This window comes from Patiria miniata, unplaced genomic scaffold, assembly GCF_015706575.1.
Source record: "Patiria miniata isolate m_02_andy unplaced genomic scaffold, ASM1570657v1 HiC_scaffold_24, whole genome shotgun sequence".
Lineage (NCBI taxonomy): Eukaryota > Metazoa > Echinodermata > Asteroidea > Valvatida > Asterinidae > Patiria > Patiria miniata.
In genome coordinates, this window is record NW_024037063.1 from 4,130,189 (window position 1) to 4,154,060 (window position 23,872).

At 40.8% G+C, this 23,872-nt stretch overlaps 1 protein-coding gene and 3 non-coding genes across 5 annotated transcripts; 3 read left to right on the forward strand and 1 right to left on the reverse strand.

Moving 5' to 3' along the window:
* Positions 1 to 1,294: 1,294 nt before the first annotated feature.
* On the reverse strand, positions 1,295 to 23,872 carry LOC119731640 (synaptopodin 2-like protein). 2 transcript variants are annotated; one of them, XM_038204840.1, is made up of 7 exons: positions 23,601 to 23,872; positions 23,271 to 23,394; positions 7,949 to 8,100; positions 7,211 to 7,326; positions 6,579 to 6,749; positions 5,330 to 5,926; positions 1,295 to 4,882 (listed from the first exon to the last, which is right to left on the reverse strand). In XM_038204840.1, the coding sequence occupies exons 2-7, from the start codon at positions 23,370 to 23,372 to the stop codon at positions 3,621 to 3,623; spliced, it is 2,400 nt and encodes a 799-aa protein (XP_038060768.1). In that variant the 5' UTR covers positions 23,373 to 23,394; positions 23,601 to 23,872; the 3' UTR covers positions 1,295 to 3,620. The 2 variants fall into 2 exon arrangements, with proteins under 2 accessions (XP_038060768.1, XP_038060767.1); XM_038204839.1 differs by lacking the exons at positions 23,271 to 23,394; positions 23,601 to 23,872 and adding an exon at positions 13,318 to 14,145.
* Trnap-ugg lies at positions 18,382 to 18,453 on the forward strand. The gene has a single exon. It is a non-coding gene; the product is annotated as a tRNA-Pro (tRNA).
* On the forward strand, positions 18,655 to 18,726 carry Trnap-agg. Its single transcript has one exon. It is a non-coding gene; the product is annotated as a tRNA-Pro (tRNA).
* On the forward strand, positions 18,811 to 18,882 carry Trnap-cgg. The gene has a single exon. It is a non-coding gene; the product is annotated as a tRNA-Pro (tRNA).

Sequence of the window (23,872 nt, forward strand, 5' to 3'; positions counted from 1 at the left end):
GTGAATATATCATGCAGCGTCCTCTAAGATGGCCTTTACACAATAATTCTACTCTCGCAGCTCGATGCGCGAAGTAATGCGATTGTGAGGTTTAAAGGCAGTTTATCGCATTTTGCAAAATGTCAGATGAAATGCGGGCAATTTTAACTTTTTGACGTGTGCGTGACAATTTCAACTTTCAGTGTGGTATGAAAATTGGTGGCCTGGCCAAACTGATACAGATGTCAATTTGTGCGTCTTGTATAAGTTAAAAAGTTGAACACTTTTCTCATCCCACAAATATTTTTGCTCTGAATATTATTGAACAGAAGTTTTTTGGATTATTCTTCAAGTCCTTTTTACTTTACGCTGAATATTTTATTAATGCAAGTTTGGAAGTTTCTTCGAAACTTATTTGGAAAACTCCTTTAAATGTTGATAAGATGATTATGGGATTCTATCTGTTGTCGTTTCCTAAACAGAGCCTCTGTTTCGTAATGCCTTTTCCGTTCACTCGACCATTCATCATACCAGAGACGTTTTTGTACCATGTATAGGTCAAAGGTTACGGTTGTACGAGTTCATCATCCGAGCAGTCGAGCGCCCGATCGGAAGTCGTCGGGAAGTGGATTGATCAGATGGAAACTTGGGTAATTTCCGATAACCCAATCACCAATGAATCTATAAATAAAAACATGTGTCTTGTCAACCTTCCAAAGCCTTTAAACATTTGTGTTTTTAAGAAATAGGTAAAAAAATACATGCTGATTTAACAATATTATTTTTACCAATTATATTATTAAGAGGGGCGAAAATCAGTACCATAAAGTGGGGGATTTCCAACTTTGTGAAGACACCCGAAGCGATATTTCAGAGCGTCTCAATTCCAGAAATTGTAGTTTGCCTTCGTCACTATCTTTTTCCGTTTCTCGTTTACAAATTTATTGTTTTTACTCCCATCGCCATGTCCTTAATTTCCCCATATCCTGTATTTACGGGGAATTCCTCAGTAAAGAGTGCCACTTACGACGCACAATGTCTCCTTGACCGAATACCACTTCACGGTGGCTAAACCCGGGGCCAGGCGAGAAACGAACTAATGGGATTTTACGCGATTTGGAATGGGCAGACGTGAGACGGTGTTACATTTATAATGTTTATTAATTTGAAATGGAATTTGGACTGCTGATAAAGATCGTTGACGTACTGTATCGCCAACGTGGTGGGAGGGCGTTGAAGGCCTTTGAAGACGTGACGCAGGTGTAGAAAGGGCATAGCTAGGGGAAAGAAGAAATTACAATGCGAAACAGTAAGATTGTGTTTGTTTATTTGTTTATTTCTTTTTTTTTTGCTCTCTAATCATCACAAAGTCTTTTCTTCTGTAGGAATACAATCGAGTAACTAAAAAAACTGTCAATGCCGGTAATTATACACTTCAGTTGAATTGAAAAGAGGTGTCCAAAACATTTCAACGAAATCACTTCAGAGTTTACAAACAGTCTTCATGGTAGGCCTAAACTGACATGCTGCCAGTTCGATTATTAGTATTATTACACTGCCAGTGTTTTTTTAAGACAACATCCGAGTTGATTTTTCTTCGTATTCATGCAGATCCACTTCACAATGGAGTGTGCACGTTTTCCTCTTAACTCAGAGGTCTTCTATTTACATTCTCTTCATTGATTGGATGCAGTACGGTGCCTTACTCGTACTTGCTTGCGCACATTGAGTATAGAGTGCGTCAGATGTAAGACATTGTTTGACTATTATTATACTCTCTAACTCTAGCATAAAATAAATTTCACCATTCCATTAACCACCCTATAAAACTCATTGATATCCCCGCATACACCCTTTTGTGTATGTAAACTTTACAAGCTGTGATATAATTTTTTTTAAGATGCTATCTTTATTTCTTTCATATCAACATCGAACCTTGACATTTTTGCTCTTTTTTTGTTTGCGCCAAATTACAGAATCACGTTTGGGGATAATGCATCCTTCAACGTCCGATAGCTGCACGGGCTTTCATTCTCTCCAAACCCGCTCTCTGTATTAAGTTTTCATATGATGATTATCAAACTAGTACAAAACCAATTTTCTGACGTGGCGTTGGAATTGCAATCGTTAGCATAACCGCAAACTAATCGCCGTATAGTGTTTTGTGTTTTGTTTTGGTGTTTGTTGGAAGGTGTAACTGTGACGTCAATTTCGTCATCTCGCAACTGATATGCTGAAAGACGTCCATTACAGCGTAGTTATTGTCACCACAAAGTTGGTCAAATTGTTTCATGAAAGAGAAACTTTTCCATCGTATAAGCGCCTCACTTAAACCTTCATCATTTTACTTCCGTACCAAATTATCATCTTGCAAGCCCGAACTCATTCTAGATCCAATCACGGTACGCCATCTTGATTTTGATTTGTTTTGTTTTGTTTTGCATTAACAAGCTCCAAGCTTATAGAAAAAGGTTTGAACTTAGAAGCTGTACTGTTTCTGCAAATAGTCTTTGTCAAACTGTCATGGCTTAAGACAAGTATGATACGGTTAGTGTTGAAAATATTTGCATGAAAATTCAGCCCAAGAAACTGTATTTGGCGCCAAAACACCTGTCCGTAAAAATCACCACACTTTCCCCCGTATCCCATCAAACGCATCACCATAAATACTTCAGATCTAATGAAATATGCTTTATTATTACTAGTTGAGCAATTCTTAAAAAAAAAAAAATACATTTTCGGACACATTGAAGTCAGGATAGTGCTATGAAAATCGTCTTTCTGTTAGAATGCAAACTTATTTTGTTTGCAGATGTTTTAGAACAGTCCTTGAATTTTGCCAGCTTTGAACAAATCAATCAAACAATCGAAGTTGTCGCTGCCTGTGAAATAGAATTCAGTAAATATGTTTTCCTTAATGGTGCCTCCGGTATGGTTTTATATTTATGATGAACACAATAAATAATTTATACATAAGGTTTATAAAACTCAGAAGATGTACATTTATCAAATCAAGCGAAACAATCCTTTGTAAATATTTTCAGCAAACGGGGAACTAGCCTGACAATGCTCGGTCTAAATTTTTAATTACTTAACCAAATCTACTTGGTTATTGTCGTGCACTGAAAGCAATATACATGCTGACGTGCATATAGTTATATTAACAATAACGATCTAAAGCTCTCGACAATTAATTCTTAACTTACAATTAGTTTTTGTTGACCTTTTGGTCGTGGTAGTTTACAAAACTTGAGCAATGATTTTTCAAACACAAGTGAACAAATTTGTACAGGATTAAATGTAAGTGCTCAGTATAATATTACAACTGCATTCCTACTGGTTATAAATTTGAACACCGCGTTCCCTGTACATGCACATTTGTATTATTTAAAATATAAATTAAGAGTGCTTAACATCTACAGAGATTTTGAGGTTTCTCTTTATAAACAATCGTGAATTTTCAGTTTGGGTTAATTATGCCTAGTAGGCCCTATACTTTGAATAATTATGTTATTGACAATAAACAAGGTGCATATTATAAAAAACAGGGTTTAAACGTCTGGTATTTTACTCACAATCACAGCAATTATATCCAAGAAAAATATCACAAGCATGCGCAATACGTGATGCTCCTCAAAGGATCAAAGGTCACCAGTCTCACTACGTCCCGGATGTACGGCGAATTTCGCGGGCTTAGGATATTGGTAACTCGCCGGTCTGCCGTTGGCGGCGGCATTTACAGTGGTCTCAGAACTTGCCCATGCACGAGGCTTCCGATTATAGTCCGAGCCGAATCTGATTGGCCTGACGGGGCCAAAGCTACCGTCTTCGGCGGAGTTCATTGATGTGGGAGATGTCTCTCCAGAGTTCATCGGGGAATTCCAGCCACGAGGCTTGGGGTTGAAGTCTTGACCTCCTTGACCTTTCTCTGAAGACACCCTCCTGGCTTTGAATTGGGGTTTGAAAATCGGCGAGCCGGATTCTTTTGGAAGCTGCGGGACAGGCTTCGGCCTGATTAGGGGCGGGTCGGACTGAGTTTTTGAGAGTGTCTCGTGAGACATGCGAGCTGTGTGCGGTTTGGGTTTGGTTAGTGGGGGAGGCCCGTGCCCCTTCGATGGACTGTCCACCTGCGAGAAGGATGGTCTCTTCTTCTGTATGTGTTGAAACGCTGCATCGCAACTGCCCGAGGGCGATTCCATTGCTGCTTCCCAGGGGGATTTCTTTGGGAAATGCATTTGGTTATCCTGCTTCATGGTAACAGTGGCCGTGGCGATTCCTTTGGGCTTGGGTGTCTTTTTCAAGACCGGTGGGGGTTTGACATTGGTTTCATCGATGACGTACTGATCTGATCGTTGGCGGCGCCTCTCAAACATGTTAGCCCCTCTGCCAGTGGCTGCTTTCAAGTCCACGACCAGGCGGCCCATTTCCTCTGGGCTGACGATGTTGTGCTCACAGACCTCTTTCTTTTTCAGGTTGACTTTGAAGTTTGTGGGCTCCACCTTGAGCCTGTACTTGGTGCCTGGCGGGGGTGGTGGGGGAGCCTGAGGGATAAAAGGCTTGCCTGGCTCAGGTGGTGGAGGTGGTGGCGGCAAAGGCATCCCAATGGGTACAGCTCCAGGAGGCAAAGGCCTTCTTCCAGACGCAACCAAAGTGATCTCCACTCCTCTGTCTTCTTGCTCCTCTTCCTCTTCCTCCTCCTCGTTGATGTTTTGACCCATGCCCTCGACCGACCAGCGGTCACTGCGCTTGCGCCGTTTGGCGAACATCCGGGCTCCCTTGGCGTGCTTGTCGGCCGGGAACATGAGCAGGTCAGCGATGGTCTTGCATGCTTTCATTCTCATCTCAGTGCTGATCTCTGGATCATCTTCTGAGTGTTTGCCCGGATACGAATATGGCCGCTTCACTGAAACAAACAAAAAATAAAGATCGTGTTTGCTTTATATGCTCATAAATATAGTTGCATGATTTGTATAGCTTTGCATGGTGGAATGAATTCAAGACTGAGGTCATACTCCTTAGACCGGACAGAGAAAACATTGTCACGAGCGGTTCTTTCAGGGCGAACAAAATACTTCTAAGCTTTGTAGCTAGTCATGTCTTTTATTTCACACGCAAAACTACTGGGTGAATTTCGTTTTTGTTTTCATTGCCAAATTTGCTCAACACCCTGAAGTAACCAGAGCCTTAAGCACAATCAAACAACCTACCGAGGAAGCGTCTGTCACCGCTATGAAACTAATGACTTAGGGGAAATAATGACATTCTAAATTCGCATCTGTGGCCACGGTTGCGTGTCAATTAAACAACCATAGCTTGTTTTGGACATGTAGAAAAAAACCCTTAAACTTACTGTCTGGCTCATCAAGTGTACTCTTGCCCTGCTCGCCAGGAGGCGGTGCTGCTCGTCTTAAGATGACTGTTGGCTCTTCTTTGTAGACTGGTTTCTTATGGACGTCGATCGTCGTAGACACATGGGCCGGTTCCTCCTTAACTGGTGTGATGAGTGTTGCAGGTGTCCCGCTATCGGTGGAGGGCCTCTTGGCAACAAGACCATGAGGAGCGAAGGTGATGGTGACTTCCTGCCCCACGGATGTCCGTCTTGGTCCGCTCACGGAGCCGCTCCAGGTAGTGGTGGATGAAGGTTCTGACACCATCTTGGGCGTGGTCGAGTAGTGGATCTGAGGCTCCCAGCGCATCGGCTTTGATGGAGCGCTCTGCTCCTGCTGGCTCTCCAAGAAGGGCGTCTTGGGTTTCGTCGGCTGGCTTGCGGTGTACTGCACATGCGCCGTGGTGGTGGTGTGCGCAGGCGCACTGCTGGAATACGCTAATTGGGGTTTCTTGGCGGGTTGCGATTTGCTTGGCGGGGACCAGACGGCTGGTTTGGCCGCCACGTTGATCTTGGGGGCGTGAAAGGTGACGGCACTGCCTCCTGCTTGCCGACCCATTCCTGAAACAGGTGTAAAAATAATTTACAAATGATCGCTGGACACAGGTGGTTCACAAAGTCTCGTCAACAACAATTTATGGCAATCATCAGGTCCACAATGAGGGACCAAAATAGGAACAGTGACAGCTAATGTTAAGCAAAGAGCTTTTTGTATGTAACTTGACAGCTTGTTGTTTTCTTGCGGCGTCATGTAAAATGGCCAACGAAGGCGTTGATAAGCCGTGTGCATGCCTCAAACGCATAGCGTTAAGGTGTAACTTTTAGATTTTGGATTATCTCGGCAGTTTTACAATTTTAATAGCTTGCTAAAATAGCTTTATTCCCATCAGTACTTTACTTACTTTCCAAAGTGTTCTAATCTTTCCGAGTCGTGTGTTACCTTCTATACAGCATAACCTTGTACAGCATAACCTTGTACTTTTACATACATTGTGGTAAGATTACACAGTTCTTAGAACTCGGACAGGTTTCTCTCTCCGGACATTGGAATTAGTGTTATTTTCTATTTTACATGAGGATGCCGTTGTAGCGAGAGATAACAATTCGATTCCAGTGGTTCAATTCAATTTGTTGCAACTTCGGGGATTATTTACTGTCATCACAGACCCCCATCCGATCGCAATCAAGGTGAAATAAAATCACTTGGCTTCACCTGTGCCGCCAGTAGACTCCTGTGGAGCTCCGTACGTCTTGACGTCACGTTTTGTCGTCGTCTTCGCCTCCTCCCCCATCCGTTCTGTGATCGTCTTAGTCACCGTCTCTTCCGTCACGCCTCCATCGGTTCTGGTCTGCACATGCGTTGTTGTAGATGTCTGCTTTTGACCTTTGGAAGATGATGATGCGATTAAATGGTTATTTCTTGCTGTCAAGTTTACGGAACAGGTGTGAATATTGCCACAACGTGGGATCAACTTAGTGATGCACACTCTTCTGTAATTATTTTGAGTGAATAATCCCTGCGCCCTCTATTGACGTCTTTTTTGTTAGTCGGATGTCTCATATGGAAAAGAGGTTTGAAATTTTTTCGTTTGTTTACCCGACAACGTCTTGTTATTCTTTAAGGTGACACTTGAGTGAAGTCATGTCCGTTAAACTTCTCGGCCTTATTTTAATAGTCTTACGCCCTCTGCCCAGGTATATCAATGTTTAATTGGAAAGTAGTTATGCAAAACTTTCGATACTGCGATACCATGACCGAGCTTATTATACTTTTTTTTGTAAAATTTTATCGATAGAAGGAAGTTCTGTTTTGTGTAAAATCATTTCAACAAAAGTTTGTTGTACCTGGTTGTCTTGGTGTCGTGATCTGGTAAGTTGGTACTCGGCGTATCTCCGTGTTACCATTCATGTGTTCTGTGGATGAGGCGTTGATTGGTATGGTTGGAGCACCAGTGCCGCGTCTACAAAATAGAAATTATGCACAAAAACGACTCATAACTGGTATATAAATCTTAGTATATGCATCTGCCTCTTGTTTGAGCAAAGCTGAGTAGATTACGCAGACAAAAATAATGGCGCGAAAAGATCTTCTTAAAATGTTCCGTTGTAAGCAACGAATTGATGACGCTGTGGTGTCAATCATTTTAGAATAATCTTCTACCAACCCAGATTAATGACTTTGAAATGATTTGGTGAATACTTAAAAAAAAAAAAGCAACTGGAAAATTTAATTATTGCTAGGCCAAGCCTGTATTTTATTCACTGAACGAGTTAATCATGGATGCCTCTTGCTACAAGCTCGTCAAGTAAAGATGGTTTCATTTTCAAGTAGCCTATCATTGATAAGTATGTTTGTTTGTCGAAGCACCTGTCAAAAGAAACCCAAACCGAAAGTTCAGTATTGTTAAAAAGAAAAGGGGAACATTTCAAAATATCTAAAGAAATTATTACATCCTTAGTTTTTCCCCCAATAAAAACAGTGCACATAATGTGAAAATCGTCATATGTGGATAGAGAACAAAGTAAAGCAGTCGAGAGTAAACGTCACATTTTGTCGGCACCTGCTGCAATCTTTAGTTATACCTGACAAGTTCTAGGTCAAGTGTATCCATGGCGTTGTCCACGTAACCCATAGCGATGTCACGTGCCACGTTGCGAACGTTTCGACCGTTGACACTGAGGACTTCATCGCCTTCCTGCAACTTGGCGTTGAAAGCCTTGCTTTTTCGTCGAATCTAAGTCACACGGAAATAAGATAAAGGGAAACTATTAGAATTTCGCCTTTGGGAAAGGTAACATAAATTCGTCAGTGATAACCCTTATCACGCTTCTGTTGAGTTGTGTGTGTTATTGATTTAAAATGGAAGCGGCTGCAATATTATGTTTCAGTTTATATGGGGCAAACGTGTTAATGTCTTGTCACTGAAAAGAGGCATCACACCACTGTAAAAAAAAATGTAGTGTTAGCTTCGGTTTCTGTTGGACCTGAAACGAAATTGATATGACAACTTCATGATAGTGTTCTAAACGCAAACAGTTTGTAGAGTTAAAAAGCCGATATTCCACCAGGGAGAAAAAGCGGGGTGTTTTGGCTTTGAAATCCTTGTCTGACAAAGACCCCACATTCGCCAAAATTACAATTGCAATGTGAAAACATCTTATTTTCTGTTTTATTTCCCCATTGTGTGATCACAGACCCCTCTTAACATTACTCAGTGCGATAGACAGGAAACGTACGTTTCCATGTGTTGTAATTCATGAGACCCCTGGTACTCCTCCTGGCAACGCCCCCGGACAAAAGACAAACCGTTCCGATATCAATTTGCACCCTTTGCTGTTGTCTTGAGAAGAGGAAATGCTTATCATTGACACTACTCATGGTATTCGTGGATTTTAATCCCTAATAACAAGTAGTAGATTTGTAAAAATTTGAAGCCTCGAGCTCCAAGACTGATTGAATTCACACAGTTCGGTTTATTTTTATTGGCCATTTGGGAAAATTACAGGGAGGCATAGCGGGCCAAGAAAACTACTAGGTTTGGTCTCCTAATTCCGACACTATTCACCTCTAAGACTATGCGGCTTGGTTCAGATAATGTAACCCATGTTCCAAACTGCTATTCAAGCTTGTATATCAGAAAGAACAGTACAATTTTACACTTGATGTCAAATTACAAGTTGTGTAGTCTATTTTTTTCTTACTCAGTATGTTTAGTCCTTATATAGAATTTCCGTGTTAGAGATAATTTTGCAGGAGAAAATGTCTGTTATAAGTCTTTTATAAGTAGCGATGAGCTTTTATGGCGAAATATTCCAGCTAGAAACAATGAGTCAAGGAGGTTAAAGAGAGGACAAGCTTACCGCTAACCAGCAACAGTGTTTTGTGTTTAGTGTACTTGTATACCTTGTACTCCTTGTGTTGGAGTTGGGAGGGGGTTGAAACGTAAAAACCTTTGACGAACCCCAGAAAGGGAAGTAAAATTAACCTAAATTTCACTATCTGTCCGATCGCAGTCTCACAGCCCCACGTTATGTCAATTATTAAGCCCGTCTAAAACCGGCACGCGTGCACCGAATGTTTACAGGGATTGAATCCCGATAGCAACAGCTGTAAGGCTTTACGTGATTCAGATGGAATGACCCATTTGGCAACTTGCCCGTCCAGGTTGCTACATAGAGCTCACCAGCTGCTACATTCTGAACTGCCTCGCGTCCTTTCGGGGATACCGTAGTTGCTGCCCATGAGAGGTGACCTTCTCGTATACAAAATATTACATTCGCAAGTAGATGTCATTGATTAATGACAGAAAATTAAGTGCAAAATGGAAAGTTAAAAACTTAAAGCTTTTGAAACTGACGGAAACCTCTCTTTAAACATTAGAAACATAGGTATAATCCCTGCAGACGCTTTTTAACCTCAGAGATTTACCATAGCTGAAATCAGTCATCATATTAAGTATCCGAGAAAAATCTGCTTCCGATCTTACATGCGACATAGGGTGAGTAACCCTGCAAAATTTGGAGATATGGTCCCACAAGAATTAAAAGCAAGAGACCACCTTTTTTATGGTAGGCCCCATATAACGTGTAGAGTATATGTTAGGAATGTATACTGATCGGAATTGTATGCATTTTGTCGGACTCGATTTAAACGGAAAAAAACCTCAACATGTCACTTTCCTAAAACTATACTTTTCGGATGCATAGAACTTTGTGCAACACAGCACAAGTGTTTGATTAATAATCCTTTCCCCCCCCCCCCCCATTCTGTCACTCAACAAAATACAGAAATACTTGAATGTTATTGGAATTAAAAATAACATCGCCGTGTGAAGCAATATTACCTTTGGGAAATGGGGCGGTGTTCGTTTTTGTTGTGAGTTTCTCCAAAGTTTACTTTGTTTGGCAACCAAAACTCAGGAAAAAACAAACCTCGCGTGAATGTTTTTTATTCATTTTATCAAAATGTCAAGGGCAATGACTGTATAATTAGCATTATTCGAGGCTAAAGAATTACTCGAGGATAATACTTCTGTCCAGCCGATTATTTGCTGGATACAAGGAACCTTGATATTGAAATAAGTTGCACTTGTGTCTGTCCTCAAGAAGGTTTATAATCATGTTTGACTTTTAATGTACCATAGGGAATTACCAAAAGGAATGTCACTTCCTCTTTTGTGTGGGCATGACTAATAAACAAACTTCTGCTTTGACTCGCATTTTCAATCTTCATGAAGAGATTTTTGACCAGACACTGAAGATTCATCACATCTTTCTGCACCTGTTATGGTTCGGATCTGCTAAAGTCATATCCGTGTTGTTACGGTTGACATAGGCGACGGAACTTTGCCCTTCAGTGTTACAGTTGCAACGCTGGGGGCGTTTCCGTGGATTTGGGCGATCAGAAGTCATCATCTACGGTACACCGGACAACACTGGTCTCAAAAAGGGAAGTGCGATGACATGCCGATTCCTCCCAACGGAACTTTGTTTTCGACAGCCGGATATCTCGCAAAGTTGACGCATCCATTTCCAGAGGGCTTCGGCGAGACCGCTGGGACGACAGAATGCACCCTCCGGAAACGGAACGCTGTTTCAATTTAAAGAAAAGACACGCCTTGGGAGATGGTAGGATAGACAACGATGACAAGTGTATTCCGTGGGCAAAAAATTGTGCTTAAAACATCTTCTTCCTCTTTAAATCCATGTGTGACAATATGTAACTGTGAAGTCACGACTGTTTTGCAGTATGGCACAGCCTGCACCTCGTCGATGGAAAACACCCCTTCAAAGTGACCTTTGATTCAAAATTGACCCCGTTTGGGGGATGAGAGAGGGTCTCCTCAATTACTGCGTGCACCATGGGAGATAGTTTCATCTCCACAAACACCATTCAGTCGAGACGGACGGTCCCAGTGGGCTTGTCTAAAGGTGAAAGCACTGGGTCTTCACCAGTTTAGTACTAGTCGGTCAGGCGGTCAGTAACCTGAACAATTCTTGTTGTCAGACACCTAAAGCTGTTATGGGATAGACCTATAGTACATTATGTTGTTTACATGCACATATTAATAACTTGTTATGTGCACCGTCACCCGTAAGATAACTTGGATCGAATTGAAGCGCTTATCGCCCTAAGTGGATGGAGAGAAATTATTACAATCCCGAGTTAGGCCTTATGTGACGGAACAAAACAGGTGGTATACTGACGCAGATAACTGAACAACTCATGTTAAAAGAAGACGCAGCTTCAGGCCAGCTCAAGTTAATCCACCCCAACGAAATCCTGCATCCCTAGCTCTTGGTGCGTTTGGTTTGACATAAATGAAGTGATAAGAATCCAGACTGAGGCCTGGTTGTTTAGGTGCAACAGGCTTATAACAACCCCTTGATTGAAACCTTCCTCTAAGTTAAATCATATTTTCCTGAAGCCGGGGAGAGATGAGCCAGGCCTAGAAAATGTCTTCCGCACTACGGGAAGTGCTGATGTAATGACAGCGTTTGGAGTTGTCTTCAGCGGATGTGTAGGTGTCAGTTACATTGGCAATTAAAGTATAGTGCCTTATTAGCTCACTTTTCCAGATTTATAGATATTGCCGGACAAATTTAAATTGATCCAATGTTTGTACGACGCGAACAGAAGATTTAATTTGTTTTAGCTGATTCAGGAAACCGTTTTTAAGCATTTTAAAATCAAACAACCACATGAGCACTTAGTGTACTGAGTTATCTGGACTATTATGTGTGTCGACATATAATTGATTTGACAAACTGCAGGAGAGTAAAACATGAGTAGGGAAAAATTACTTTGAAATCTAACTTCCGCATCTGGTCAATATCATTGCTTGAAGCGCGGCATAATAATTTCCGCTGTGCACCTGGACAATAAGGATATGTCATCTTTTAAATCTCATTTTTCATTATGGTAACTTTTCAAATATCAATGTGTTTGCAGAAGACTCGGAGCTGTTTTTGAATGTCAATATTACAAACACCTTTAAAGTCCATTATCCAACTGGTGAAATTCAGTTTTCTTTCAAAAAGTCGTTTGGGTGTGTCATGTCCATTATATCTTTATATTTTTTTTGTAATTAATGCCACTGAAACGGTTACATAAGGGGAAAAGGATTATTATGATAAGGGATATAAAGGATTATGATGACATTTTTCAGTAAACACTCTCCTGTACCGTAAGGCCTATTTTCTTTTCATGTGAATTATGACTCAACCTGAAAAGAGAACTAGATGTATTTCGGTATCGCATCGGATTGCGGTTTCGTCTGTATCATGAACAGGTCAAGTGTCAGAAACTTTCATTTGTTGATTTCGCACTCAGTAAAAATGTGTACAAATTGCGAAATATGCCAAGGTTATTTCAGCCTGTTCTTCCATTTTATCACTTCCATTCGAATATGCAACAACTTATAGCATGAACTAAGAGAGAGCACAGTGCAATAAGTTTGGTTTCTTCTATACAAAAAAAGTCATGTAGTTTGTTCGTTCTAAATGCGGAAGAATTGGAAATTTTCCAGGGACTTTCCTTTCAAACCCAGTTTCCATTTAACTGCGCTACTCAGTGACCTCGCATGTGACATATACTAGGAGCGCGTATTGTCGTGATACGTTGGCTTACTATTTGCCTCAGTAACAAAAATAAACCACCGCGCTAAGTCATAAATCCTAAAGCCATGTCATAACAGAAAGAAAACATTCAAGGGATTTTGATTTTATTTGGATGAACAGGCTGCAGTTCTCGGTGACTTAATCCTGCCGTCAGCTTTTTACGCAACTATTTTTTTACGCAACGAAAAACTTCAGCTCAACCTGCCCTCCGCTGACCTCCAACAGGACTTTAAAATGTACCTCAGCAGTTAAGAACATCAAAACATGCATCTCCTACACTAAAATGAAATTTACAAAGAGCCCAACAAACAATAAGAATATTATCATCTTACAGGTGATAACAGGTGTGTCTCACTTTTCTCCTTGTCTGCACTGTTTGGTAGTCGGACGATGACAGTCGTCAAATCTTTGCAGGGCGGGACGGTGATGACCACCCCACACCGGCCCGTCTCGTCCCCCGGTAGCTCGGTGATCTCCACCCCCTCCCCGTCCGTCAGAACAGACGGCATACCATATGGGGGACAGGGTGCGGTCCGTCCCCTCCTGGGGAAGGTGCTGGCATTCCTGCTGGACACCTGCTTGGCGAATTGGAGAGGGTGGGTGGTGGTGGAGTAGACGGCTGGCCACTCCATTCTTGGCTTGGTAATGAAGATGGGCATCTTGTAAGCTCTTTCAAGCGATCTTGTAACGTCTCTCAAAGTGCAAACTAGCTGAATCTTATGATACCTGCTTTAAAGAGTACGGCCGACTTCAAAGCACTGCCGAAGAAAGGCACTTTGTTTATGTCTTAAAACTCCGGAATGACTCTTGCTGCTCGGCCGTGTTGCAACTGCAACCGAAAACACTGCAATAAAATCCGTGTATGTGGTGTGCATACATAAACATTAACTGTTTCATAATGTCATGTGAGAATTGTACAGCACGAAAGTAGTATTGACCGCATAAATGGCAAAGTACTATGAAATGCGACCCAATTTAATTTTTCTCACGTCTGAAGAACACCTTTGACAACACAAGTGACTGACTGGTATAAGAGAGGAACAGTGTGTGTGTTGGTGTTTGACAAAGGCCCAAGGTCGCACTGTGTCCTCAGCTGGCTGAGCTGGGGTAGGATTCTACGATTCTCACCCAGTCATCTTCAGAAGCACCGCCCACCACCTGTCAAGGCTGCATCCAGCAGACAAGGCGCCTCTTACATCAAATGACGACTGAAACAGAGAAAATACGTCTAATCGTTGAACCCGGCGTTCGCATCAAACTGTTCTCTCGCCAGTCGGTTCCTCTGCAAGCCACCCCTTATTGACACATGGCGAAATGGGAAGTGAAACACTCGAGGAAGGCTGTTTAGTTTCTCCTCTTGGAATTACCCGGAGCTCTCAGCTGCCTGGCTACATTCCCGGTGCACTACCGGATGTGACACCATGGACTCTTGAGGGTTCACAAACCAGCTTGACTCACTGGCAAAGAGAAAGCACGTGTTTAGAGCGCCCCTCAAAAAGGACACGACGGAAGCAAACACTTTCCCCTTTGCAGACACAAGTAGGGTTTACAACCATTTTTTTTTATGACGATCCGAGCATATTATACAATGCGTGAATAATTCCCGTCATTTTGATTGGTACGTCGTTGATCACGTGTCATTGAATTATTCATCCCAACCACGGCCCTGCTGCACCGCAAAAACAGAAGTTCCATTCCACAGTCACACTATTGCTGGCTCTGACCAATCAGATGACGAGGATTAATTCAGGTGTTATTTATAAAACAATGAATGCTGCATATTCGTGCAATTGAAAGTATAATTTCATTTTATTCGTTGACAGATGGAATGTTCAACCCGCACGGCTTCGCCACACGGAACTTTCCATCTGTCACCTCATGAAATTATTCTTACCATTGCACTCATATATAGACATTCATAACAGCCTCTCATTTTATAGATGACGTCCTCTCTGTTGAGTCCCACCATGCAAAGCCTCAAATCGCACTAGGTGAGACTGCCATATGTGATTGATCACGTAATACCCTGGATTGCCCTCAGTGAACAACTAAGAAGTATCTTTAGTGGATGAACCAATCAAAACATCAAATGACAATGCGATTAATTAAAGGGAAGATACATTATTTGCAAACATCAAAAAACGAAGTGATCAAATTTTCACGAAATGCTATACTGGATTGTTCGGGAATGACTGTCTAAAAGCATCCTGTGAAGTCGTGGCCTCTGGTACTGTGCGCTCACATTTTCAAGAAAAATTGCATTTTTCCAACGCTGGTCGGCTGAACAGCGTTTGCGAAAACTGTTTCCCCCCTCCCCCTCAAAACTGCTCCTAACATTTCATATTTAGTTTTCCGCATTTTTTGCACTCGATCACACACCTGTGAAGGGGTACAAGCCTGCTAGACTGATCATTCTGACCTTACAATTCCCCAAAGTTTATGACTTGCTCCGTTTGATCTTAAGTGGGGTCTGGGAACCAGACTACAACAACATAATGGATTTTCTTGGTTTTTCCAGCATCTACAAAACGTGAAACACGTCAGTTTAACAATATTTGCTACAACATACTAATCCTCCAAATTAATCCATATATTTCTGAAAATTGCAGCAAAAGCAAAATGTTTACTGATCATACTCCATTGCGTCGTTAGAAGTATCCATCTCAAATCACTGGTGCAGCATTTTGCAATTGACATCATTCACGAACTGACATTTCTTCAGATTGTATATATTTCAAGAGTAGTCCCTTTCTCCTTAAACGTGTTTAACTACATGCACGTCCCATCAGCTTCCGCAGGAAATTTAATAAAAATGGGGTTCGATTGGGAAGCGAACCTGTTGTTCCCAGCAGAATTCCGTCAGCTTTTTGGAGAAAAAAAAACCCTGCTCGACTCCACGCAGCTGCCATAGAATGAACCTTTTTTATGATTGAAAACGAGTGTGTCAGTGTTCATAGTCGAACATGTCCACTTCGATTGTAGCTGGAGGGATAGTTCCCGGATTTGGCGGGAAAACGCGAAATGTGATCCAGATGATTTGTCATTACATCTTCCTGTAAAACATATCGATTTAATTTTTGTAGAAACTTCACCTGGCTTGTTGGACATTTTGGTATCATAATTTAGACTCACGTACTAGTTGTGACAGCTGATAAAGAAAGTAAAGTAAAGTCTGTCACGAGCATATTATATAGCCCATCAGGCCGGCGTTTATCGCCGGATTCCTGGACATGAAACAACAGAAAATATTTCTATTATCCCTGGATTGGATGCCAGGCCATCGCAGGTTACTCCCCAGCTAATGCCAATGTACCCATTTATACACCTGGGTGGAGAGAGGCAGTGGTGGTGAGATTGCTTGCCCAAGGACACAACATATGACTAGCACGCTGCAAGTCCGAACCCCTGACCATATATCTCACCTTGAACTCTAGGGGTTCACCTTAGCAAATAAATTTCCATAGACACCAGTGTTATATCACCGTCCGTACTTCAAAAACCTTTCAAAAATACTCAAGAACTCTCACAGGTATTCAGGCTGCATGGAAAAAAAGATGAACAACATGTCATCTTTCATTTTCTTTTCACTTTTTTGGGGTTGACCGATGACTTTTCGAGAAATTCTCACCCAAAGAAGACGACCCCTAAAACGAATGATGTTTCAAACTGGAAAAGCAGCCGTTTCTATAAAAAAAAATCCATCCACAACATGGCTAAATAGCGCTACTTTCGGGCGGGCCCAATTTAACTGCATCCAAAATGCTCGGAATTGGAAGCCCCAAGTTCGGACCAGAGGTGCATTGCCATATATCTTCAATTTTCCAATTCCATGGCTCTCAGTACTCTCTTATACACCTTGAGGTGATACTGATAGCTAGAAAGTGTGTATATATAACGAAAGCATGCAAACCTTAAATTGTGTTCAAAACTGCGCGCGGGTGGCAGCGTCCTTTTAACTCTATCACCATTACTATGTCAAGTGCGGATGCACTTTATCCCCTTTTGGTCAGTATCAACCCACTTTGTAATAATTCGAAAGGACCAGTCCGTCTGACTTCAATTATGCAGTGATTTTATAATTGACCGGCGTGTCTCGTCCGGAAACGACTATTTCCGCTGATTACACTATAGACCCGGACTGCTCATTTCGGAGTTTTGCTTTACTCGATTCGCCACAAGAATTGAAACTTCACTTGTTGGATTGAGGGCGCTATATCAGCTTTGAAGACTCTATCTTGTAGGTCCCCGTTCATAATTATGTACATGTATTTTGTAACGATCGACAGTTTGAATTATTTTTTTATTGCCTGTCCTCCCGTTTCTGTTGAATTTGTTGAATTTATTGTTTTCACTTTGGCAGACATTTCGAATTTGTCGTTTCGTTTTCCGTTTCTCTTTTGTTCTCTTTTGTATTCATAAAAAAATTCCCCTTTGGTTATTAAGAGTAATTACTGTGTTACTTTAACGTGATTGTATACTTCAAGTGAGATATTTTTAGATTTGCCTGTTCTGGAAATTGTGAAGATTGCAGAAATCTTACAGTAAGTGCAATCCAGCGTTCTACTTTTTTGCTTTTTTTGTCAGCCACTTCAAATTAAAATCAGAAAATCATTGTTATCATACAAATCATTCAAAAATGGGTAAGGAAAGATATTTTTAGTTCACTAGTAATTTGGTTCTAAACCTAAGGCAAAGTATCCCGTAATGTACACTGATTAAGTGCCACCATCGTCCATCTCAAGCGGTGGAAATATACACATGGAGTTTCTTGACTGAAATACCGTGGTTCATAATGACCTAGAGGCGATGTCGTCCATCAGCCTTATATGGACCGCTGCCTTCAATGCACGGCAGTTGGTCTGCGGGTTAGGTGATCCAATGACACCAGGATGTGATCACCGTGTGAACAAGTATATTATGATCACCTTTCAAGTCGAAGAAGATAGAACCGAGCGGGACACCTTCAAAAAGACAACTTTTCATGAACTTTAAGATACTATAAACCCTTGTCAATAGTAATTTCAAAAGATCATAGTCATACTTCGTCTACATATTTTACAGGTGCACATAATAATTATGTGAGGTACAGTTATTATTTATTTACCACCTCATCACTCTACAAAAATGTTATGAAGCCTATCTTCGATCTCTTTTACGTCACCCTGGGGTACCAAAAGGGTAAACTAAATTTTCCCCAAAATAATCGAACGAACTTTCCTTAAAGTTTCTCCCTTCATCTCGCTGACTATAGAAAGCCATTGTAAATCGCTAGAATTAAAGTGACAAAGGAGTGATGGCCATTTGGCTTTTGTTTTGCAGTAAATTGTTGTTAGCGGTCCGTTTATTGTTTCTTCTGTATACATGTACCCAAGTAAGGGAATGAGTTAACTAAAACAGGCTTGTTGGTCTAGTGGCATGATTCTCGCTTTGGGTGCGAGAGGTCCCGGGTTCAATTCCCGGACAAGCCCGTATTTTTTTCTTCTGCATTTTAAAAGGATTTTTTTATATCAATTGCGTGCATTTTTAAAAAGGCATGATCGATCGCCCTGGATTTTAAAACGTTTAAAGACCAATATTAATTTGTCTCTTCGTATCGCAAGATGCATGTGCAATGTGACATACATCTTAATACGTGTTTTGCTGAATATCAAGCTTAATAAACATCAACAGGCTTGTTGGTCTAGTGGTATGATTCTCGCTTAGGGTGCGAGAGGTCCTGGGTTCAATTCCCGGACAAGCCCGATTTTTTTGTAAAGTATATTTTAAGCATGAGGCCAATATGGTAAACCCAGAAACGAGAGAAAGACATCTTTAACTGCATCGACGGCTTGTTGGTCTAGTGGTATGATTCTCGCTTCGGGTGCGAGAGGTCCCGGGTTCAATTCCCGGACAAGCCCGTATTTTGTTTCACCAAGGTTCAGGAAACAAAATTGAGAACAGAAGATTTTCCGAAACAATTGTAGGTATAGACTTGTAAGTTTTAATTTTTAGCTACTGAATTGTTGCTCCAAGGCTGAATTTTAACTAAGCTGTTTTGACTCTTTCTAAATTGTAACCGCATGTTGATCTATATCTGGTATGATCAATCAAATCCCTTTTGTTTACGCTTGTAAAAATAGTCGTAACGAATCCAATTTGTGTTTCGGGCTGACGTTAAAGGTCAGAGATGTGTCTCGTATATCCGCCCAGGGTAGCCTGTCAGATGTTCTCTGCTATTTCTGGCAAGCCGACAACATATTTTAAGTGTTTTAGGGACCTCCTTTAATATGTTGTTAGTCAATATTGTTATGGGAGAAAACTTGATCAATCCAGCAACCCATCATTTACATCTAAAGAGTGAATCTCTTCAAGAAATCGTTGTTATTCTATTTCTGGCAAGCCGACAACATATAGTGTTTTAGGGACCTACTTTAATATATTGCAAGTCAATATTTTGAGGTAAAAATCTTTAACTCCAGCACCCCGCCATTTGCATCTATAAAGAGCGATCTGTTCAGGGAATCGTACCATCACGTTTAGTTAGACTTGTAAATAGTTATTCCATTTCTGGCAAACCGACAACATATATAGTGTTTTAGGGACCTCCTTCAATATGTTGTAAGTCAATATTTTGAAAGAAAAACAAAAAGATCACTCTAGAACCCCATCATTTACATCTAAAGAGTGAATCTCTTCAAGGACACTCACCATCACGTTTACCTGCAATAAAGGCTGATAGTTATTTTATGTTACTCCTCTCTTGATGTTCATTAAGTTTTCTTAGAACTTTTATGGTAATTTTGGATTAAAACAATTAACCATTCCTATATTGAAAAATTCAAGACCGGACGTCGATTAATTTGATAAGCACAAAAACGCAGAGGATGACAGAAAAAAAGAGACATCAACTGAAGATTAATTAAATAAATTCGTGATCGAAGATAACCATTTAATTTTACGATTAAATTATGAAAATATCCCTAGTAATAACTATGACCCGAAGACTATTAATAACTATGACCTGATGAAGGATATAACTTCTCTCTGTTGTCAATGTTACATGTCTATACCAAGACATATTTTTTTCCTCGGCATAGGAATACCAAGATTATCTTTGCCCGATCCAACGTACCCAAGGGCCACATTTTTGGTTTCCTGATCAGCAATGAAATACCCTCCGCGCCAAAAATCCAGAAAATTCCAAGCCTTGCAGATAAGGAGGGTTCTACATGTAAACTTGAGGAGGCCAAAAAAATATTCCTGCTCGTTAACTGGACGCACATCTGGGCTTGTGAAAATGTATTAATGTCGACAGCAGAAGGTGCATGCCAGACGGGTTATTTATGGGACTTCAATATCATGTCTTGACCTCTTCCTTGTGACAAGGCTGACAGGTTTGGCAGTGTCATGTCCACTATCAAAGGTGTTTTGTGCTCTCTGGTGAGATACTCTAGAACGGTCGACAAGTTTTAATAGTCATATCAAGTGAATGAGGTTGTTAGACCTTTTGAAAGGATAACATTTAAGATCTCCGTAGCGAAAGTTGAGGACACCATGCTTTTACTATCAAATACGAAAAAGTTACCTTCCATTTAAGGGAAAGCATCGAATTCAAATCGACTTTTTATTATATTTTTTTCAAAATTAGTATATTTCTTTACTTCACAGAAAAATTAATCTGTAACTTGAGAAATTCCTAATTTCACCTAAATTACAGGTTATCGAGCGCATCTAAATATTTCAGCACAAGACGTATTAGAATGGTTGAGATTAAGAATCGATTTGAACATGGGACCATGACAACTGAAAAAAACCTGAAAACTGGGAAACAATGGTTCAGACGGAAATATATAAAGAAGGGCCTACACCCCATTAAAAACCAGCTAAGGCTTCCCTCGAACTAAGAACCAAGGGACTGTGATTATTTCGTTAACGCCGTGGTTTACGAAATAATCTCTCTACCGCAGAATAATTTATGGTGGAGAATGTATAAGTATAGCCAGAGACATAATGGAAACGGGTATAAATCACTTCAAAAGTTGCAAAGGAAACATGATCTCCGTTTTGCAGAATCAAAGAAGGCGAACCTCAAACATTTGTTAGCCTATCATGCTTAGTTTTTAAAAACCATTTATAATTCACGTGCCGTTAAATGTTTAACTTTTCAGCTTTTCATTTTATGTACAAGTATGCGACAGATGTTTAAACTGCGCATTAAATACCGCACAGATATGACCATTCTACAGCGACAAACTTTGTCAATTGAACTTAGACCCAGTTAAAAATTCAACCTTTTGTATCCCTTGTAATACATAATCACGCACGACGTCTCATACAGAGAGACTATGCCTGGATAAATTAATGTTAATTTTCATACCCAATTTCAAGGCCAAGTTTCACAGTGAACGGAGGATTGAGTCAGACGTGAAACTTCTTCAGGGTAATTCTTGATCTGTAATTCATTAGTATTTCTGCATCACTTGCTCAGGTGAGAGTAAACTTTAAGTCCGGCTTAGAATCTTGCTTGTCGACTTTTATATTTTCGCTTTATATAAGAATGCGTTAATATTTTCTCTTCAGCTGGATGAGGCATTTGAACGGCACGTTGAATGATGAATACTTTCACTTCCCTTCTCTTCTTTCCAAACCCAGGATTTGGAGATATTCTCCAATCAGTCTGAGCCTATATCTTCCAACCAATACAGCTTATTTTATACAAAGGGCAACATTGTCTTAAGTTTTTTGTTCTGGAAACAATGTAAGAATTTACCTTTAAACTGTGATGATATAAGAAATTAATTCTCGATAATTCTTGTTTTCCTATACAGCAAACGAATTGCAGAATTTATGACAAATGTTGCCTCATTTTTTCTGCCTCTTGGGAAACTTGATGGCAAATATCCAGACACTGCGGAGAACCACACGACAGCTTGTAGCAACTCCAAGAGCCCCGTGTGTTTGGCATCGAGTACCGTCGCAAGTCATGCTAAAAGCATCCGGGCAGGCATTTCAGGTATGTGCAATCTCTTGTCTGGGAGATGGCGTACATGGAGAACTTGATAATACTCCCTGCATGGCATCATCATCCGTCAGCCTGGCATTTACCTTCGTCACATCAAAACCATATCAATATACACGTATATTTGCAGAGAGGATGGACGAAGACGCACAGGCCAGGCTAGTGTTTGTGGCGTTTTTAGTCAATATTTGGATTACGGCCTTGGCTGCAAACTAGATGTTGCAAAAGCGCGCGTTAACAGTTACCTGTCGGGCAGCCTATTACCGTATTCAAAAACTGCTACATTGTGTGATCATCATGATTATAATACGCCTATTTTTAACATCACGTTTGGTGTCAAGTCAAAGATACCCTTATTAATATGCGGGATATTTCATTGGACGTAATTGCATGCATCGATTGATGATATTTAGGCCTATGTTCAACAACTAGTGCTTGAGCCTGTTTCTCGACTTTTTGTATTCAACGAAGCACTTTACTTCATCCCATTTGATTTATTATTTTTAAGAGTTACAATGATCGGTCTCAACTTCTCATTTTTTTTCTTCAAGCATCTTGAGAAGTCTCTCGATACCGCCTAACCCCCATGAACCTTGGCTAGGAATTTTATCGTAAAAATTAATGCTCTCTATGAACCCAGTACGTGACGCAGCTTACATTCGGAGCCGATTTCGGTCTGTGTCGTTGATCAAGTATCTCTTCCTTCTGTTATGAAAAGACTTACATTGAGTGTATGTTGACATGAGCCGCGGCCGGATTAGCGAAGATTTCATTAAAGGCTTCTTTACCAAATATTTGAGAAAGTATATTCATTGAGTAAATTAGTGATTAATCTCCCAGTCAAACTTTGATTCATGTTGTAACGCGCCGAAGTATATCCCATATTCTCACAAAATAACAACATTGTTTTTTTTATAATATTGACATGCATCTTACAGTAGAATTCATTCATGTTATTGAAGAGCAGTTAATGGGTGGGGCTGATAGATAAATATCGAGAATATTTTTATAATTTAATTTCTTCCATCCTTTCCCAGTTCCAACTGGGACTAAGGGTTTTTTCTTCAGCATTTTAACAATAGCCAAATAAGTTGTATACACTAATGTTCTACTCTCAACAGCATATTCTATATGTAGGTTTTCTAAGGCGTGTCCTCTTTCGCGTCTTTACTCACGTTGCATCATCAACAGTCACCATAACAGAATATTGGAGCAGAGAGTAACAAAAATAACTGCAAAAGACGACTCTTACTCAGAGAGTGTTAAAAAATAATAATTGAGATTTACCTTTGAGATGCAGACGGGAGTGCCGTCCCCGCCCATAAATCTTAACCCGAAAGGTGGGCCTCCGGTCATCCGCACCTTAAGTAGCACCCCTTGTGTCGTCATGATGACGTCTAATCAGTTTATCCTGTTTTCAAGAAAACGGACCAGAGTTTGAGTTCAAGGCTTCAGGATGAGGTTGGCATGTTCAAGACGTGACTGAGCGAGATGGATGGTATCTTGCTAGTTCTTACAAAACCAAAATCGAGTCTCGTAGCTATTTTTCTTTGTATAGAACACTGCTTCTGAGGCGCTTTTTGTTTCAGTATCTCGTTCAGTCCTTCAAAAACTCACCCCCAGGACTCAACTCTCACTTCTTGATCGCAATCCTGGCCCTTCCGCGGCGAGACATCGGGGACCTATAGTTTGGTACTCGCGTAGTGTAGATCCGATGGCATCATCATCATCATCATCATGAGCTGAGCGAAACGGTCGCCATTCGGCAGGAAGGGCCGACCGAGATGCACTCGTTTTAATGGCTCGACCTTTGCGGAATGCCAAACTCGCTGCCTGTGACCTGACGCACCACGCTGCGTAGTCTGTCTTCGTCACTTTCACCGTATGTG

What these genes read in the sequence shown, in the direction of transcription:
- LOC119731640 (XM_038204839.1), bottom strand. Translation starts at nt 13,644, where the DNA reads ATGCCCATCTTCATTACCAAGCCAAGAATGGAGTGGCCAGCCGTCTAC. An exon ending in AGACACACCTGTTATCACCT is followed by an intron (nt 8,101 to 13,317) that starts GTAAGATGATAA and finishes CGTGTGACTTAG; the next exon opens with ATTCGACGAAAAAGCAAGGC. An exon ending in CTTGACCTAGAACTTGTCAG is followed by an intron (nt 7,327 to 7,948) that starts GTATAACTAAAG and finishes TCTATTTTGTAG; the next exon opens with ACGCGGCACTGGTGCTCCAA.